We start from the raw sequence: 20142 nt of genomic DNA, 5'->3' as shown, positions 1-20142 counted from the left end.
AATGTGGATGTCGTCGATGGCCGGAAGTCAGGGATTTGCCGGAGCTTTTTATTTTGCCGGTGAAGAAAAAAAAAGGTAGGTATAAAATGGGGTGTTAGAAGGTTAAAGTGGAAAGATAAGGAAGACTTGCAAGTGTGGTTAGTCAGCTTTGATGGTGAAAAGTCCAATTTGTCCCTAAATCTAACGGTCAACATAATTATTAACTAAGGGTACAAGATATATGGTAATAAAATACTCACGTCAAGAGTTTCAGTGGGTAAAAAGTGAGAAATAGAGTTAAATGCTTGGTTGGTCCCTGTGGTTTTCAAAAATTGCAGACTTGGTCCTAGTGGTTTACTAATTACACGCGTGGTCCCAAAACTTGTAAAAAATGAACTCGGTTGGTCCCCAGCCCCTAACATCAGTTAAATTTCTCAGTTAAGTCCATGTTAAATGACCAAAATACCCTTGCTTATTAACAAAACCCACTGCATCATCTTCATCACCATCACCATCATCATCTTCATCACCATCATCATCTGCATCATCTTCATTACCCGGCCGACTGAGTTGACTGGGTCGCAAGACTGAACCAAGCATACCCGGAGCTGACCTAAACACAAAAAAAAAACAGGATGAACCAAGTTTTAACCACCACCACGTCTATGCCGGCGCACTGCCGCAGTCGGCTGCCGAAAAAGAAACAAACAGTGACCTGAATCAAGCTTGAAACATAGTCGATCTAGTTCAAAACCCAAATTTTAGGCTAATAGCCACTTACCGGAGAGAGAGGAATAGAGTTTTCTGTTCTTCGGTTGTCGCGAACGGCCGCCGGCCGTCGCTTCTTAGTCGTTGCCGGCGTCTCCGATCCATCATCATCATTGGGCATACATCATCATCGGCTGACATGAGCATCTTCCTTAATCAACAGAAATCGTCATCATCCTTATCACCAAAAGCACCACCGCCGCCGTGAGCGACGGCGCTACTGCCGTTCCACCATCTTCTCCGATCTCTTCTCTCTCCTCTCTCTTCGCTTCTGATCTCCGTCGCCGGAAAAGAACGAGAGATAGAGATGAGGTGTGGGTTTGTGATGAAGATGATGATGGTGATGAAGATGATGCAGAGGTGGCTATGCTTCTTGTTTGAGAAGAGAGTCTGTAGATATTGAAGAATAAGAATAATAAATGCACTTGACAGTCAATTGAAAACCCAAGGGTATTTTGGTCATTTAACATGGACTTAACTGAAAAACATAACAAATATTAGTGTTGAGGACCAACCGAGTTCATTTTTGACAAATTTTAAGACCACACGTGTAATTAGTAAACCACTAAAACCAAATCTACAACTTTTGCAAACCACATGACCAACATTTAACTCTAGAAACCGGAAGTCATTGGACAATCTTGACCATGCGCTTTACTCTTAAAAACACGATAAGTCTCGTTTGACCGGTTTTTTTTAAGATCCTGAAAGGATTGTACCCCCAAATTTTATCACAAACCTCTGTTTCTTCTGCTACAACGAGATCTGCGTTAAAAATCGGACCGAATTAGCTGTGCTTCGAGTTCATTAATCCTTGAATCTGACCCGTAATCATGGATCTGAATCCGGTACGTTTTCCGAATCTCTAATTTCTTCTACGGTTCGAAGTAATTTTGTACGATTCATGTGTTAGGTTTTTGGTATTTAGATCGAAATTTATTAGGATAGATCTAGGGCAAATGTCTTGTGCCGTTGCAGTTGATTGCGCGTTTTGAGTGATTATGTTTAGTTGTGCATGCGATTGATAACTGATAACTTTTGTAATGGTGTACGGATGTTGTTGGATTCATGAAATGTAGTGTGGATGTTATTGGAACCATGAAATGTGGTGTGGATGTTTGTTGTTTTGATTGTTTAGGGTTAGATGTTAGGTAGTTTTCGAACCTTGGATGTGATTTGAGTAATTATTTCAATTTTCAAAGAGGTTTTATCTTTGTGCACATTGAGCTTTACATGTCTGCAAGAAGTGACTTGGTTTTAAAAGTGTGAGGCCCACCGAGGCGACAGGGTCGTGAGCCAAGACTCACACCGCTTTTTGTACGCAAGGCACTATTTAACTAATTATTTACATTTTGTATATTTCTTTTAGGTTTCTAGCATCGCATACCCATAATTTAGACATAACTAAGTTCCATATATGGCTTAATATACAAAATAACCTATATGTACAACCTAAATAGGTATAAGTACGTCATCTTGATGCACAAAACCTTTCCCGAACAAGAAGTGCGCTTCAAGTCTGTTCTATATGCCACTTTTTTGTGCACGTTTTGTACACACTGTGCCTCACTGAGTCAGCAGTGAGCTGCCTTGCATTGCACCTGAGGCGCCACGAGCCTAGGTGCGCTGTTCCAAACCCAGAGAATTGGTATTTGGCAATGGCTTATTGATGCTAAATTGCACGTTGCTTTCTTTCAAGACAATGTTGTATTGGTGATTTTGCTGAGTGCATGATATATCACTTATAAGGAACTAGGATTATCAGCTGTTTGCACATAGTCATTGGATTTGCGTAGATTACTGACCTCGTTGATCGATTAAATGATTTTTGTTCTTGATGTATGCCAAGAGAATATCAGATGTGTCATATGATATTACGATCAGGGTTCAGTGAATTATGATGTATATTTTCACATTTTAGTAGTATGAATTCTAATCCTTTTAATAATTATGTTTTACTGTCTGATAAACTGGCATCATATCTTAGAAGAATTGAATAAAAGGTGAAGACTGAATACGAATTTTGAATGTGAGTATCAACATTCAAAATACTCACAAATATACCTCTCTAATAATTATTCCTGATCTTAAGATACTTCTGCATCTTTTTCTGTGAGCTGAAGAATATGTCTGTATGTGTGTGAATGTGATGATAAATTCATGTAGTAACTGCCACATCTTGCTGTAAAAATTAGAGTTTTTTTTAAAACTTATTTCTTTGTTTTGCTTTATGTATCATATATTTTTATATTAATATATGATATTCTAAATGTTGATATTTGTGTTCAGCCTCCAGGAGAAAACTATGCAAACCCAAGGATATGCTTCTTTCATGTGCTTTTCAAGGTCTAGTCTTTTGGGCTTATAGGGTATTCTTTTTTCTTATTCTTGATTCCTTTCTACATATCACTTAGATATTGTTTTCTGTGTTTAAGCAGGCCGGAGCGTTAGCGTTTTACATACTATCAGCTCTCTTTTTTGACAGTTTCGTCATAATATTTGTGGTTACTGTTCTTCTGTCTGCTCTTGATTTTTGGGTGGTGAAAAATGTCAGTGGTCGAATCTTAGTCGGTTTGAGGTGGTGGAATGAAATTGATGACGATGGCGAGAGTGTGTGGAAATTTGAATGTCTTGACCAAGAGGTGGGTTTTTTTTCATTTATAATTTTTCAGTTATTAGTTATTTTTATTTTGTTTTGTTTTATTCTAACCAAAAATACAACCAATTTACCTCTTTTTCTAGTGTCTGTGTTCTTGGTTTAAACGACGCAAGGCACCGGCATCACGTATGTGAGGCGCGCGTCTATGTACAACCAAGTAACCTTTATTTACAACCAGAAGCTGCATATCTCTCATCTTTTTACATATAAACCTATTTATGAAGTAAACCTTTTAAAAATTTCTTCATCCCTTATTCCCTTAGGTTGGTTTTACATATAATTATATAAACCTCCTACATTCCCTAATTTTGACCAATTATTATCTGGAACTACATGAGGGGTGACGTTTTGCCTCTGATGTGTTTCCTGATCGCAACGTGCCTCAGTGCACTTTTTTAAACTGAGTCTGCTTTATATATCTTATATGTTATAATCTTCTTCAACAGTCGCTGGCTCGTATGAACAAAAAGGATTCATGGCTATTCTGGTGGACTCTTTACTTGACTGTAAGTCAACTTCTACCCCCTAGTGAAAAATTACTTGAAGTGATCCAATTCATGGGCGTACATTTATGATGTATTCAATTTATTCTTTTTAGGCGGTTATATGGATCTTCTTCGGAATATTTTCTCTGATAAGGTTCCAAGCCGATTATCTCCTTGTTGTTGGAGTTTGCTTGACCCTTAGCATTGCAAATATAGTTGGCTTTACAAAATGCCGTAAAGGTACGTATACTCAATTTTATAGAACTTTTGATGTTTATTTATATATCACATTTTCTTTTTTTAATGCAAAATAAAAAAGATGAGTAAATATAAGACTCATATTGCCCCCACAGTGTTTCTGCTCCTCTTTCTTGTTACTGACGTCTGAACCCAGTAAAGAAAATGGTGAAATAATTTTTAAAGCCCTGATGCTCTATCTGAATTAGTGTTAGTATGTTAGAAGTCATGTATATTACTCATATATTAAGTTTGAAATTTTTTGGATGATAATGCTCCCTCCCTAGTTTTGGTTATTTTGACATGGTTCCAGTTGATTTTAGGACATGAGTAAAATTTGTATTCCATGTTACTTTTTTTAACGATCCCTGTGGTTGTGGTTGTAGTGGATTAGTTAATATAACTAAAATACTAAGTAGTTAATGCGGAGTAAAATTTGTATTCCATGTTAACGATCCCTGGTAATGTTAATCTTTTTTTGTAAGAGATTAAAATAAACGTATTTTGTTTCATTTAGTTGATAAGTACTAGGTTTGGATCATCAAAATCAAAAGTCGGGAAAGTAGGTCAGTGGGTGTTTGGGGGTGCATTTTATAAAAAAAGTTTTGTCCAAGTGTCAGAACTTCGGTTTAAGAGGTTTTCAGTTCATAACTTCTTAGGGGTCACACCTGTTGGCCCCAAATCTTAGCTGGACACAAGATGTTGGTAATGACAATGAAAGTTAAAAAAATGCCGAGGTGGAAAAGTGGGTGGGTTGTCCAACCGGTCAAAACGGGTTTGAATTGAAATGGGTCAGTTATCAGTACACATCAAATGGAGCTGGGTTAGCTTGGGTGGACCCACATACAATTTTGTCTGCACTTTTAGCTTTTTATGAACAGGTAATGCAATGACCAATTTACTACAATAGCATAATCTATTCGACGCATGTGACCCTGCTTTGACCAATTTGTGATAAAACACAACCCAAATTGACAGATTTATGGGTAAATGGGTCAAAATTATAGATGTTGTGAATCTTATTTCCCTTTTATGTACAGTTACAAGCATTCTTTCTGGTTTATGTGGTATGGGTTCTGAATTGATTTTGGAAATTTGTGTTGATTCAGATGCGAAGAAGCAGATTCAACAATTTGCCTCCCAGACTATCGCAAATCGGTTCTCATCTACAATACAGTCTGCTTTTAGTGCGGTGTGATTTCGGTACAGAAAGAACTTGGTTTGTTGTTGTACTTGGTGTATGGTCCACGATACTTACTCGGATGTGGTAACAACCTTAGATAATACTAGTAGTCAAAACTCAAAAAAAGAAAACAAATCTTTAATCTAGCTTCTTACTTTCGAAGGATACCTGCCTAGTGCAAGTTGTGTTTTACCTGACGTGTTGGTTTGTAGCGTATAAGTGGGGGTCCCGTGGGGTTTTCGAGTTACTGATTCTTATGGCTATAAAAAACTCAAAACTTGTTCTTGTTATTCAACATTTATTATTGTACTTATTTGGAAAATAACATACATAGGCACATGATGAATAATTACAGGTTAAACATTAGACATGTTCAAATGTGCTTGAATGTATCTTTTTGAATTTTATTAATAAATTCTTAGAAAATTAGTTTAATTACATGTGGGCTACTTTCACTTAAACTTTCAATGACATAATTCATCGTTAAAGTTCAAACTGTAACATATTTTGAGCTACAAACTATTAAATAGTTGAAAATGACATGTATATTGGATATTAATTTCTATATTAATTTATAAAATTTAAAACTTTTTTCACCATAAAGGAAAGAGTTAAATGCTTGGCTGGTCTTTGTGGTATGCAAAAATTGCAGACTTGGTACTAGTGGTTTACTAATTACACGCGTGGTCACAAAAGTTGTCAAAAATGCACTCGGTTGGTCCCCTGACCTAATCTCTGTTAAATTTCTTAGTTAAATACGTGTGAAATTACTAATTTACCCCTGGATAATTAAAAAAATAAAAAATATAAAGACATCATCTTCTCCCTTTTATCTCTAAACTTCTAAACATAAAACCCACCCTACCTCTTATCTCTCTCTAAACTTCTGAACATAGAACCCATCCTAAATCGTTACGATAATGGCAACCGAAACCCTAAACACTTCGGCGACTGAATCAGAATCCAACAGCCGACGACGGAAAACACCGCAACCCTAAACACTCCAACGACTGAATCACTCCGACGACTGAAAGAACCATCAGCTGACCACGAACGGTACCGGTGCTAGTGAACCGAATCTGCCGGAAAACTCCGTAACTGATACCAAACCACCAGCTGATGACGAAAACGGAGAGAAACGAAAGCGAACGGAAACCAAAGAAGATGAAGTTGGAGACATAAGGTAGAATAGAAGCTTCTGGAGGAGATGATGAAGTTATGATGACAGATTCGGTATCAGATGAAGAATGATATGAATCTGCACTTGATAAGTGTTTTGTGAATTTTTGATGAAGTGGAGTAATGATAATTTAAAAAAGTTTCTTAATCGTCAGGTGAATTGTTGTTTCTTGTACTGCAATTTGTTTAATTTGTTCAGGATGTGGTGGTTAATTTGTTCAGGATGTGGTGGTTAATTTGTTTAATCGTTGTGGGTTTGGGTTTTTCTTAGAGAAAAAAGAGAAGAAGGTTTATATATATTTTTTATTTCTTTTAATTGTTTAGGGATAATATAATCATTTCACACATAGTTAACTGAGAAATTTAATAGAGGTTAGGTCAGGGGACCAACCGAGTGCATTTTTGACAACTTTTGGGACCACGTGTGTAATTAGTAAACCACTAGGTACAAGTCTGCAATTTTTGCAAACCACAGGGACCAACCAGACATTTAACTCTAAAGGAAAAAATAAAATGAGTTAGTGGCTTGGATTGAAAATTTATAAAAATTAAGAAAAATTACAAGTTTTGTCCTTTATCTATATACCCTTTTTCAAGTGGTCATTTTCAACGAATTTTGATAAGTTTTTCCCTTTATATAGGGAATTTCAGGTGGTTATTTTCAACGAATTTTGATAAGTTTTGTCCTTTATAGGGAATTTTGTTGCAAGTTACGTTCTTTAAGCCTAACTCAGTTAATTTTTTCTGTTAAATCTTATTACACATGGATAATTTTGTCTTTTTACTTGTTTAAGGATAAGACTTGTAATTTATTCTTTAGAAAATATTTAAAAAAAATTATATATTCTCTTCTTCTCTACCAAATCCTCAGAGATGAGATCAAATACAAACCTTAATATTGGTAAGAACTATAAGAACCAACCACTATTAGACATGTGTCCTTTATTAAAAAAATTAGACAAGGGTATTTTAGACTTTATCATTCTATTTTTTGTATTTAATTAATTCTAAATTTTAATTATCCCTATATTCATGCAATATTTCAAATCAAAATTTGAAATTTTCCAGAAATCTTCATCTTCGCAGGCAACGAACAAAAAGAATAATACGTAACTTCCCATCTCACTTTCCCATTATCTGCTTGGTGTTCATCTCCTTGTTTTGATAGGTAAATTTGATGGATTCAAACATAGGAAGTTCAATGGAAGGATCATCAGCTATGGAAGTTACCCCATGTTATTATTTAATCTGCATGTTATAAAAATTACGTTTATTCATGTGCTGATATAGCCGGCGTATGTGATTCGTAGATCAATTTCTGTTGTGTTTGTTAGTTGGTTTCATTAATTTTTATCCAAAACCATTTGTGCTATATTAATGTGTTGATACGAATCTCAATTTGTACGACATTATTTTTTTGTGCTATATGTTTTTTTCAGTAATACAAAGTCTGGGCTTATGAATACTCAATTTGCTAGTTTCATGTTTTGTTTGCATGTGCTATGTTAATGTGCTGAAACGATGCGCCAAACGAACGTTTCAAATTTTGTTCCATGTGCTATGTTAAGGAGTAGGATCAAATACAAACCACATTTTGCATACAAACTGTAAGAACCATTTAAAAAGTGTCACGTGTCATCCAAACAATTATAGAAAAATGATAAAATAATATCCTAAATAATATTAATTATATTGAATTCCCTATAAATATGCTAACAAGCAATTAATTCTTTATTTGGATCTTTCTTTTGTTTTCAATGTGCTGATTAAGAAAAGTGCTGATATCATTCAAATATGTGCTAAAATCAATTATCTTGATTAATTTTAATGTGCTAATATAATTCAAAAGTGCTACTTTTATGTATGTATTGTTTTGGTATGTGCTAACTTAACTTTTTTTAAGTGCTAGGATCTGTTCTTACGGTTTGTAGGATAAATATGGTTTGTACCGGAACCAACCCCGCTATGTTAATGTGTGGTTTTTTTTCGTGAATCGTTTATGGGGAGGGGGCGAATGGCACGAACAAGCAACAATAATCAGCACCTTTTCAACACACATCAACAAGAACAGTCAGCACCATCTCCGTGAACAATATCACACATCTCCGTGAACAAGAACAGTCAGCACCCTCCGAACAATATCAGCACCATATCCGTGAACAAGAAGAGTCAGCACCATCTTTTTGAACAAGAACAGTCAGCACCCGTGAACAATATCACACATCTCCGGCAAAAATATCTCCGCCAAGAACAGTCAGCACCATCAACAGCCGCCGTGAACATCTCCGGCAACGATATTCAGCACCCTTTCAACACCCGCCGGCGGTGAACATCTCCATCAACAACAACCAGCACCCTTCAACTTCGCCCCCCCAAAAAAACCCTAAAAATTAGAAAAAAGAAGATGAACAGTTAGAGATAAATGCTTACCAGATTGAAGCTTTTCTCGATCAGCACACTCTTCGTATCCTTGTTCTTTCTCGGTCGATCAACGATGGATGATTGAATAAAGTGTGATTCATAGAAGTTGATTTCTTTTTATATTTAATTAGCACAGATAACGATGGATGAATTAGGAAGGAAGAGTTGTAGTTGGATACGGAGTAAAAAGGGGAACAATCTGATAGTTCGGGATTTAGTGGGGTCCACAAATAACACATTTACTTTATTACCCCTGGTTGCATAATAATATCTTTTAATTCAAAGGTTTTTAATTGTAATCAACACAAACCATTGATCTAGAATTTGGATGGTTCAGATCTGTTCTTATGGTTCTCACAGTATGTGCTGTTTGTACAGGATCTCAACCCCAAATCCTCAAATGCAATTTACACCCTAAATTCAAAACAATGTACTATTCACACACAGAAACTCAACACTCATCACCAACAAATTCATCTCACCATTTCACTCAAGAAAATCATCAACAAACACCTCACGAATCAACGACGAAACAGTCAATGAAATCACAACAATTCTCAGAAACCGCAACTGGCCCCAAATCTCCTCAATAACCTAAATCCAGATGTCATATAATCTGTTCTTCATCACAACCAACGAGTTGACCCTAATCGTCTCCTCCATTTCTTCAATTGGTCGCTTCATCAAATGGGTATTCATCAAAACCTAAAATTATATTTAATTCTTTGTGTTGTGCTTTGTAATTCGAGTCAGTTAGTGTTGTGTTAGGCCAGATGATTGATACCCGGAAGCCGGTTTCGGTTGTTATCGATTCGATTGATCGATTTTGTAGTTCGAGTGAGGGAGTGTTGAAATTTAGGGCTGTGATATATTATTGAAATCAACAAATTAATAGAACAGTTTGAAATGGAAATATTATGCATGTCTGAAAAAACAGGGGAACAAATTCATTCATGAAATTTGGTTATCCTGATCGTTGGGATTTTCAGCGGCAAGGAATGTGAACTCAAGTTGATTTTGGCTGATCCTACAAATAAAAACATCTGCCAATCATCATCTAAGACAAAAGTTGTATGTATACGTACCAAGTTTGGTCCTCTATTTAAGCTTTAACCAAGTTTGATTACAGCTAATTAGTATGTATGCATGAACCAACTGATTACAACCCAACAAAAGTGTATCTAATGATCAAAGAGCTTACACAATACTGGGGGGATGGGGATTAAGCTCTTGTTCATTTGAACTGTTCGAAATCTGTACGTTTATGCCTGCTTCTTCTGGTTGATTTAGGTTTACAAGAGCTGAAAAACTTGATTATATATCAATTTGGGTTACCGTTTTAAAAAACAATTACTACAAAATAATAGAAGAAGAAGAAGAAAAGGAATTTGGACTGACGGTTTACTATGAAAGACGAGGGTCGTGGGGCGGATAACCAGGTTGTGCTCCGAACGGGAGTAAAGATGGGAAGGTGAATGAGGCAAAAAGGGTTTTCATTGAAATGGGGGAGAACGGGTGTGATCCGAGTTTGGTAACGTACAATGTACTTATCGGAGGGTGAAGACGGTTGCGGTAGCATATGGCGGTGTTGGTGAACATGGTGGTGGTGGTGTGGTGGTGGTGAAGGCTAATTTGATGAAGCAAGAATAAATTACAAGTTTTGTCCTTTAAATAAGAAAAAAGACTAAATTACCCATGTGTAATAAGATTTAACAGAAAAATTTAACTGGGTTAGGCTCAAAGGACGTAACTTGCAACAAAATTCCTTATAAATGGCAAAACCTGTCAAATTTCATTGAAAAATACATTATATAGATAAAGGACAAAACGTGTAATTTTTCCTAAAAATTATGTGACAAAACTAATAATTTTTTTTATAAAAACTGCATGCATATTATGTTTTATATATATATGTGACAAAAATAATTAAATAAAGAAATTAAAAAGAGTTTGAGTAAATTGTGAAAATCATCCCTAAGGTTTTATATTTGTCAGTTTCTTCCAAATATCCTTCAGCTTAACATAAAAAGTAAACTAAGTTATTGGTTTGTATAAAAATAGCAAAAATGCCAAAGGTGAAGGCCTGTTTGGCACAAAAGTCATTTTGGATGAAACTGGCAAACATGCCTAAACTTTAGGGACGATTTTGGCAACTTACTCTAAAATAAATTATTTAAGTTGGTTGCTACTTGTTACTGCTAAGTATAAATTGTTGATGCTTGAGATTTCTATACTTCAAAATCAGAGTAAAAGTTTTTGTTTATTGTCATTATCATCTAGTTTGTTAATCCTATCCAAAATTATTGTTAAGTCAAAGGGCAATTTAGTCTTTTTACTCAAACACATGTGGGACCCACTTCTTCTTCATCTCTATACCACCACCACTTTGATGAAACCCCAAAACCACCACTAGCCACCTCCCCAACCACCATCACCCACCTCCTAAAACCACCACCAACCATCATTGCTTGATCCCATTCAAAGCATCGTCGCTGCACCACCTCTAACACAAAATAACCCAATGCAACACCTCCACCACATAACAATCGCCGCCGCACCATCTCCACCACATAATAACCATCACCCGCCACCTCTTCACCCCATAGCAACCACCGTCGTCCCACCTCGACCACAAAACAACTCCCCGCACCACCACTTCACCACAAAACAACCACCATCACAACACCTCCACCAAAAAACAAACATCGTCCCCTCCCCATCTCCACCATCTAGCAACCATTGTCTTGCTCAGATCTCAACCGACATTTAAAAGGATGCAAAGAGTTTTATATAGAGAGAGAGATGGTGCGAGAGGATGGGTGGGTGATATAAAATATATATAATAAATTCATTATTATTTATTTAAAAGTAAATAATTGAAAAAAAAGAAAAACAACAATAAATAGGTAATAAGACAAAAATACCCTTGAGTTAATAGAATAAACAAACGGTGTTAGCCGGTTGATGAAAATGAGGATAAATTACAGACCTAAGGTGTAACAACCCGCACTTTCGTGCTTGTTACTCTCGCTACACTTGTTACACCTAGCACCAGAGATTCGGATCATAATGTAACTATATCGCTTGCAACGCTACTTCGCATATATCGCATACTTTAAACACGCTATATCGCACATCACAACGCATACTACACTAACGCTAATGATGACATCGCGCGAGTGCTCGAGCTACTCCCCTCGCTCGTCGTAATGCAATACAAACGCTGATGATGGCATCACGTGAGTACTTAAGCTACTCCCCTCGCTCGTCGTGATGCGACGCAAACGCTAACGCAGACTCAACGCAGTTACTTATGCTACGACCTATTATATAATAAAACTAATAGATAAATATACGGGTATTAAACATGTCTAAACGCGCACTCGCTAGCACGCGCAACTCAATCTATCACACTGAAACGCAACCTAACACGACGCTACTTATCTAGCTATAACGCTTAAAGTATCCACAATGCTTAACGCAACAAAACACGTCGGACGAAACGAAAGTTGGAACACTAACAAACGAGATCAGGCTGTCCGAATGGACATCCGACCGAATGGACTTCCGTCCGGGTGACCATACACTCTGATGGCCATCCGATCGGATGACCATTCGACCGGAAGCCATCCGACCGGAAGCCATCCGACCCATTTGGCCGCCTTAACTTTCACCCTTGCCTATAAATAGAGCCATTGTGTCTCATTTCAACACTTTGGTTCTCTCATCCGATCACTCGCTCCCAAGTCACTCTGAGTCGCTTTTCATCACGATTTAAGGCCATTCCGTAAGTATTTTACCCTAAATCTTGTACTTCCATCATCATTACACACCTTCTCATCATCTTCTCCATCAAAATCACTAATTTTCTCCTTGAAATCGTCTGATTTGGACATCTTGAAGGTGTGTCACACCCCCAAAATCCACACGCGGAGTACCACTGCATGGAGGCGTGATATGACCAGGATCAAGCCACCAATCATATTGAACAATATGTATTAAATGAAATTCAACCCATCAATATAAAAGATGTTCAAAACCAAACATAGTTTACGTATTCAGCGGAAGCATAATTGTAATATTCAACACAAGTATCTAGTTCACAAAATGTAAATGTTTGACATGGAACTCTACAGTCCATGTGCCCACAACGATCGCGCCTCCCGTGCAAGCTCCATGAGTACCTATGGTCCTGCAAGGGATGAAACAGAAAGTCAACAACTAGTTGAGCGAGTTCACAGTAAGAAAGTTTGTTGCATAACTATGCGTTATTAACTAAGTCATTCGTAGGTTCAATTAGTGGGGGCTTCCCATGTGTGTATGTACTAGACTAGAGGTAGCCATAAGTGTTCTTCTTAACCCGAGAACAGTAGTACGTACGTGGTTTACGTAGGTTTTACGCAAGTGTCCTTCTTAACCTGAGGACAGTGGTACGCGGGGGTTTACGTAGGTTTTACGTAAGTGCCCTTCATAACCCGAGGCAGTAGTAGGTATAAGTTTACGTAGGTTTTACGTAAGTGTTCCTCGAAACCTGAGGACAGTGGTAAGCACAAGTTTACGTAGGTTTTACGTATGGGTCCTTCGCATCCGAGGACGATGGTATATAGTCTAGTAACAGTGTAAGTACAAGTAATTGTTCAATCCCATTCCTCCAATCCCATTCCCTACCCACCGGGAATCCCATGCCTTGGTATGAGTGTGAACTCACCTTGGTTTGCTCGGCAGATATACGAAAAGGTTGCTTGAGCTAAGAGGGGTTAACCACGTCCTAACATGGTTACCATACGAGTCAGGTTTTTGGTTCAAGTATTGCACACAAGTTTACACATAGCCTAACAGGTTCTCAACACGTATTGATCATGGTAAACAGTTAACAGTCAAGTACATAACATATCCGACTTGTGCGATTCAAAAGAATGGGCTCGCACAAGCCTAGCAGCCTTGTGCGATTCACTCGTTGTAGCCCAAAAATACCCGACCCAAATAACATAGTAGCCCAACATGTAAACGGCCCAAACATACAAACAAACAACCAACTTGTGCTATTCATGCAATTTATATAATCTTGTGCGATTAGTGTCATTTGTGCGATTGGTCTTTGGGCTGTGTAATAGGTATGTGCGGCCCAATCATAACACTCAGCCCAAACAGGTTTGGCCCAATAGCGTGATCCACCTATAGTGAGCCTTGTGCGACCAGGCTGCACTTGTGCGACTGAAACTGATTTCTGCGATTGTACTTCCTTGTGCGATTGGAGCTTGTGCGATTGGTTATTTAAAATCCGAAGTCATGCATATCTGTTACACAATTATCTTGCAAATCAACAGTTTCCTATTTTTGTGGTTACAATCAACAACTAACAGTTTCAAATCATGCCAATTTTCGATCAAATAAGAGTTTTATCATCTTAATTTACATGAACACTAATAAATCATAATCATGAACAACTTATCAAACCCTCAATCGTATTATCAAATCAATGATTCCTATTTCTAGCATACACGCAACATGCTATCTTAAAAAATCATTCGAACATAAATTTTAACAGCCGATTACTTGCATCCAATCGGTTCTTAGATTAACATTATGACATCCGATTCACATAAACATCATCATATAGTACATCATTGTTCATCATACATACAACTCTAATCGTTTAATCAAAACATGGAATCATAACATCATTTACAAACACATATCATGAAACACTAACCGATCAAGAGAGTGTGATGAGAATGATCCGAACAAAGCTTCGATGGAGAGGGGATGTTTGCCGCCAGCCTCAAGGGGATAGAAAGAGAAAGTAGGGTTTCGATGTATTGTGCAAGCTATGAGAAACAACCCCTAAGTTGGATGTGTGCATAGGTATAAACGAGTGGGCCGAACCCTCCCCTGGGCTGCCCTTGGTTTCAGATACAAGAAGTACGACCCAAATGGGCTTGTGCAGTTGGACGGGTGTTGTGCGGTCCGTTCGAATACATAATAACACATAACATAATATACATTCATTCAATTAATAAAGTTCACGTAATTACATAACGTTGCACAAAGACAGGTTCGAAATACGAGTTGTCACAAGGTGGTTCTCACTCGGCTTCTTATGCAAATTGTAATGTGACTTCACCCCATCGGGAATGGTTCAGATCTAAAGAATTTCCACACTATTCAACACGAATCTCAACAAAATTTCAATAAGTTCAAATGTTTTCAAACTTTTCTTCAGCTTCCTTCAACTTTCATACAAAACCCGATGGAATCTAGACTGATTCAGACTCTCTACTCATTTTATAGTTGAGAGCCGGCTTGAAAACAGATATCCACCGGAGAGATGACCGACTAACGGGTCAGACCTGAAACTTCGTTGAGAATAGTGAAACTGATCGAATGGGGTGATTCCCATCTGATCGAAGGAGCTGGATCTTGGTATGTTTCCGTCGTTTCACACGTCGTCACGCCGTCTCCGTTAACACTCGAAAACTTTTACTTAGAAATTTTACAAATTTTACAAAACAACAAGTTACCCACTCGAATGATCATACGATCGGATGACCATCCGATCGAATGACCATTCGACTAGGTAACCTGCCCTTTATACTATTCCGTGTTCAAAACGATTTGGTCAAACTACCAAACTCTCGATCGAATAGCCATCCGATCGAATGGCCATCCGACCGGATGACTTGTTTAAATACTACAACGAAAACTTCAAAAGTTTTGAAACGCTTTACAAACTTCCAACTCTCATTCGAATGGCTATCCTCTCGGATGACCATCCGATCGAATGGGTACTCATCCGTTCGACTCACCATTCGACACTTATCTCATCCGACACATTGTTTACACACTGTTCAACGACTTATGCTACTGTTCACAGGCTAACTCAGACGCACTCTCTTCAATCTAATCAAGATTGTGTTTACTTGCGAAAAACACACTGTAAGTACACTTGATCCCCTTTAAAACGCTTTAAACACATTTTGGGGTGTAACATACTGATGTGTGTAAAATGCAACATATAAATTACATCAAATGAGGCATAAAACTAACCCCTTTTTAGTACTAATGTTGGAAAAAGTGTGCTTTTGTTCTCCTTTTGTATTTTCAGGATTAAATGAGCGTAAATGAACAAAAGGAGCAAAAATGCAGCCAAATATAACATAAATACAAGAAAAGGAATAAACGTGGCATGCCCGACCCCTCGACAGCATCTTCCCAAGCAAAAACAAGAGATTAGAAGACTGAACACAGCCCCGTGCCCAACGGACACGGGGGCGTGGTCAAGTGTCTGCAGAAAAGAAAAAGTTGTAGAAGCTTCTAAATCCTGACACGGGGTGTGTCCAGCTCAACACGGCCGTGGTCAACGCTAAGATTCGTAGAATCCAAGCAAATTTTGATAGTACATATACGCTTCTGCACACGGGGCCGTGCCCGGCGGACACGGGGGCGTGTGGAGCTAATACAGACAAATTGCATTTAATGAAGAAAGAGAAAGTGGATGGACACGGGGACGTGCCCACTGGACACGGGGACGTGCCCACTGGACACGGGGCCGTGTCCGGGCTTCTGTGCAAGCTATAAATAGAGGTGCTTGGTTCATTTCAAAGGCATCCCTTGGCAAACCACCTCTCTCCCACTTCACCCACACTCCACCACCATCACAACACCCACATCCACCACCATCATCCATCATCCATCATAGAGTGTGTGTAGTAGTCTCGGGATCCAAGAATGATAGTAAGAGTTCTTGACAATTAAAGGTCATGTTTGCCTAAGTCTCTTACATCACTTGGTGAAGACAAGCATTTAGTGTAATACTTTTGTTTTTAATCTTTTCGCACTTTTTATTTGGTTTTGTATTAATGACTTTAATTACTAGTTTCTTATGTTGAAGGTGAAACTTCCTTATCATTTGTCCGTGGTGTCTTGACGTTATTTTACTGTCTATATAAAATAAAAGATTTACACCATTCATATCTCTATGGTCTATATAGAGATATGTTGGCTACCTGGTCGGGGGTTAAGGGAATGGTTTCGTAAGGTTCTTGCCTTGTTTAGTGTATAGATCCTACAAGGACCTGGGTCAAGCTTACTAGGACCTCCTTCAATATCCACTGGTATTGGATGGCGGGGGTGCGAATGGCTTGATCCCCTCATATTTAAACTACTATTAATACATTAACCCGGCTATTTGGGATTGTATCCCTGCTGACTCAAACCACTTGGCCGAGGGTAACGTCACCTTCTAAAGAGGGGCCTACCACATTACGCATTAATAACTTAATTAATTATCTTTCAATATTCCGACCCTTTAGGATTGTATCCTTGCTGACTCAAACTACTGGGTTGAGGGTAACGTCACCTTCAAAAGAGGGGTCTACTACTATAACTAAGATAATCTCTTAAAAAGTGTAAAAGTGCGGAAATCATCAAAGGTTACACTAAAGGCAAGTCGGATCCAAGTGATTCATCCTGTCTATCTGCTTTAATTTCTTTTTATTTTATTTTATTTTTCAACATTTTTAGTTTTTATTTTCTTGTTTAAAACCTTTTTCTAAAATTTTGATTTGATTAGACGTTGATGATAAACCGGTACTAAAAGCTCTTGTGTCCTTGGACGACCTCGATATCTTACCAACGCTATACTATGCTCACGATGGGTGCACTCGCCCGTATGTGTGTTTAGTGTTAGTAGAATATCGTGTTTTATAAATTTAAAACTTGACTAAAGTGTTAAAAAGGGCTAAAAATATAATTAAAAATATATTCACACCGACACACATCAAGTTTTTGACGCCGTTGCCGGGAACACAAGGATTTTAAGAAAGTTAGGAATCAACGGCCTAATCGTTTTATCTTATTTTTCTATTTTTTTAGGATTTTTCTTAAATTTTCAGCTTCTGCAGAGCTCAGCGCGGGGCCGTGCCCACTGAACACGCCCCGTGCCCAATCTTTGGTACTGGCAATCTTGTTTTAAGTCAGACAGTAGCTGAACACGGGGCCGTGCCCACTAAACACGCCCCGTGCCCAAGCTTCAGATACTAAAACCAGAGCCGTAAGATCCCCACGACTGGTAATTTCTGACGCAATCATGAGTGATACTGATAATTTTTACTTTCGCTCATCTTATGGTACGTGGTGTCAAATATGTGGTGGAACTCATGAAGATTTAAAATGTTATTTTTTAAATTACAATCCCCACTATGTAGACCCATTGTTTTCCTGTAGCCTTAAGATGGGCGAAAGTAAAAACAATCCCTATCTTTCCATCGAATGCTCTCAATCATCCCTTTCGAGATGAAATGATTCCTGAAGAATGATTTCAAATGGAAGAACTAATTCTCCGGTGGATAAAAGAACTTGAGATGGATATAACTAACTCATCTCAAGACAACAATCAAGGATAAATATTGAGATCGCATTCGGAGTATAACAACATCGTTGCTCCCGAAAACCCCTCTAACTCTTGCGAGGACTTGAGCGATAGTCGTCCCTGTGTTGATTATGCCGTGAAGGACTCCCCATCGGTGTCCATCGATGCATACATAGACCCGAGCAATTCGACATATACCTTCTTTAACGAGAGCCCGGATAAGGGAAATAAATGTTGGTTTTGCCCACCGGTATTTAGCTTAGGAATCATCCTTTTCGATAATCTCTTGCGTTCCTGTCTAAAACTAGGGCAACGTAGGTATCTGTAACAACTGTCATTAAAATCCCTAATTAGGATGATAATTATCTATTAAGAAAACCCTAATTAAGACTCCCAAGTGATTCTACACAAACCCTAAAATTTCCGGAACAATCGGAATCAGGATCAGGGCCCCTAAAACTCAAGGGGGGTAAACCCTAGTTGAACGTTTATCTAAATTAAACGTTGTGTAGATCTGATTGGTCAATTTCACTGACTCAGCTAGGCTAGTCCCACGCGTGGCAACCTATAGGCGGTTCCCACCCTTTACGGACCGTAAAGGGTTAGGCTTACGGTCCGTAAGAGAGTCCAATTTTGTGTATAAATAGCAGGCCTTGGCACTTGATTTCTAGTGTGAAAACGACGGAAATTCTCTGAACGTACGTCGAGTTAGAGTAGTCACAATCCAATTAAACACACACAGTTCATGAAGTGCTGCCGCAATCAGGGTAATAACTCGATCGCTATTACGATTCAACGTCCGATCGATTATAACTATCCAACGATTGTCCGAGTGCTGCTCAAAATTGAGCTTGTACTTTGATTATTCGTCGTGATTTCGACTTGAATATCTGAGTGCTGTTCGAATTCGGACTATGCTCTGTTATTCGTTGTGAATCCGATTGAATTATTAAGTATTGCACTTGTTAATCATTGTGAGGGTTTGATCTCGTGAATTGACGTAACTGCTGTATTAAGTTACTAACCTATTGTGTGTGCATTATTATCCAATTAGGTTTAAGCAAGGCTAATCAGTAGGCTTATATCTTGCCCGTTAAATCTGCAATGTGAGTCATTTCCCTTTTATAAACTCTTTTCTCACAGTTTGTGAGTCATTCTCTTTTTATCAACTGTTTTACAATACTCCAAGTTATTTTCAAAATATTATAATTACAGGGATTAAGTCGTGGTTATCTTGACCGCTGGCTAGTGGGGTATTGTGCACATTACTAATTTCTCATGGTTAGGCAATAAGCCCTAACAGGGGTTAGGCTACAAGACCTAGCAGTGACAAAACGTCACTAATTGGGTGACTGGACCCAATAGTGGTATGACCATCGTCACACGGGTGGCAAGGCCAGATATAAAATAAGATACTGCCATCGTAATCGCTCTTATGCTGTAACTAATAACTATGTGTCGTTTTATCAAACTGAATGATTCACTCAGTATTTCCCCGCTGACAAAACCTTTTTACAACATGTTTCAGGTGACATACTGTGAATTCAGTACACGTGCTATGGAGCACCATCAAGCTTGAAGTAGTGGCTCAAATAAATAAATAAACATGTTTGTAAAATAATGAAATGATGAAATTTACAGGGTTTATCCTGAAATATAAATAAATAATACTCGGGCATTTTCAAATTTAAAACGATCCTGTTAAGACTTCCGCTGTAAACATGAATACCGCAGGTTTCCTGTCCCGCGGCTCCTGGACCGGGTCAAACCGGGCGCGGGGGCCGTGACAGGGAAAAGGTGGTATCAGAGCCACTAATCAAGCCACTGATTTAAGCCTATTAAGTATTTAGAAAATACTTAA

At 38.1% G+C, this 20142-nt stretch overlaps 1 protein-coding gene across 1 annotated transcript; it reads left to right on the top strand.

Moving 5' to 3' along the window:
- The first annotated feature begins 1435 nt into the window (after positions 1 to 1435).
- LOC110877744 (Golgi apparatus membrane protein-like protein ECHIDNA) lies at positions 1436 to 5674 on the top strand. The gene is made up of 6 exons (XM_022125941.2): positions 1436 to 1595; positions 3037 to 3093; positions 3186 to 3389; positions 3853 to 3912; positions 4005 to 4131; positions 5238 to 5674. The coding sequence occupies exons 1-6, from the start codon at positions 1581 to 1583 to the stop codon at positions 5324 to 5326; spliced, it is 552 nt and encodes a 183-aa protein (XP_021981633.1). The 5' UTR covers positions 1436 to 1580; the 3' UTR covers positions 5327 to 5674.
- The last annotated feature ends 14468 nt before the right edge of the window (positions 5675 to 20142 follow it).

The sequence above is a fragment of the Helianthus annuus genome, chromosome 9, assembly GCF_002127325.2.
Source record: "Helianthus annuus cultivar XRQ/B chromosome 9, HanXRQr2.0-SUNRISE, whole genome shotgun sequence".
Lineage (NCBI taxonomy): Eukaryota > Viridiplantae > Streptophyta > Magnoliopsida > Asterales > Asteraceae > Helianthus > Helianthus annuus.
This window is presented reverse-complemented; position numbering and strand designations above follow the sequence as displayed.

Coding starts and splice junctions, on each gene's coding strand:
- LOC110877744 (XM_022125941.2), top strand. Junction 3,390..3,852: donor TTGAATGTCTTGACCAAGAG/GTGGGTTTTTTT, acceptor CTTCTTCAACAG/TCGCTGGCTCGTATGAACAA. Junction 3,913..4,004: donor GGTGGACTCTTTACTTGACT/GTAAGTCAACTT, acceptor TATTCTTTTTAG/GCGGTTATATGGATCTTCTT.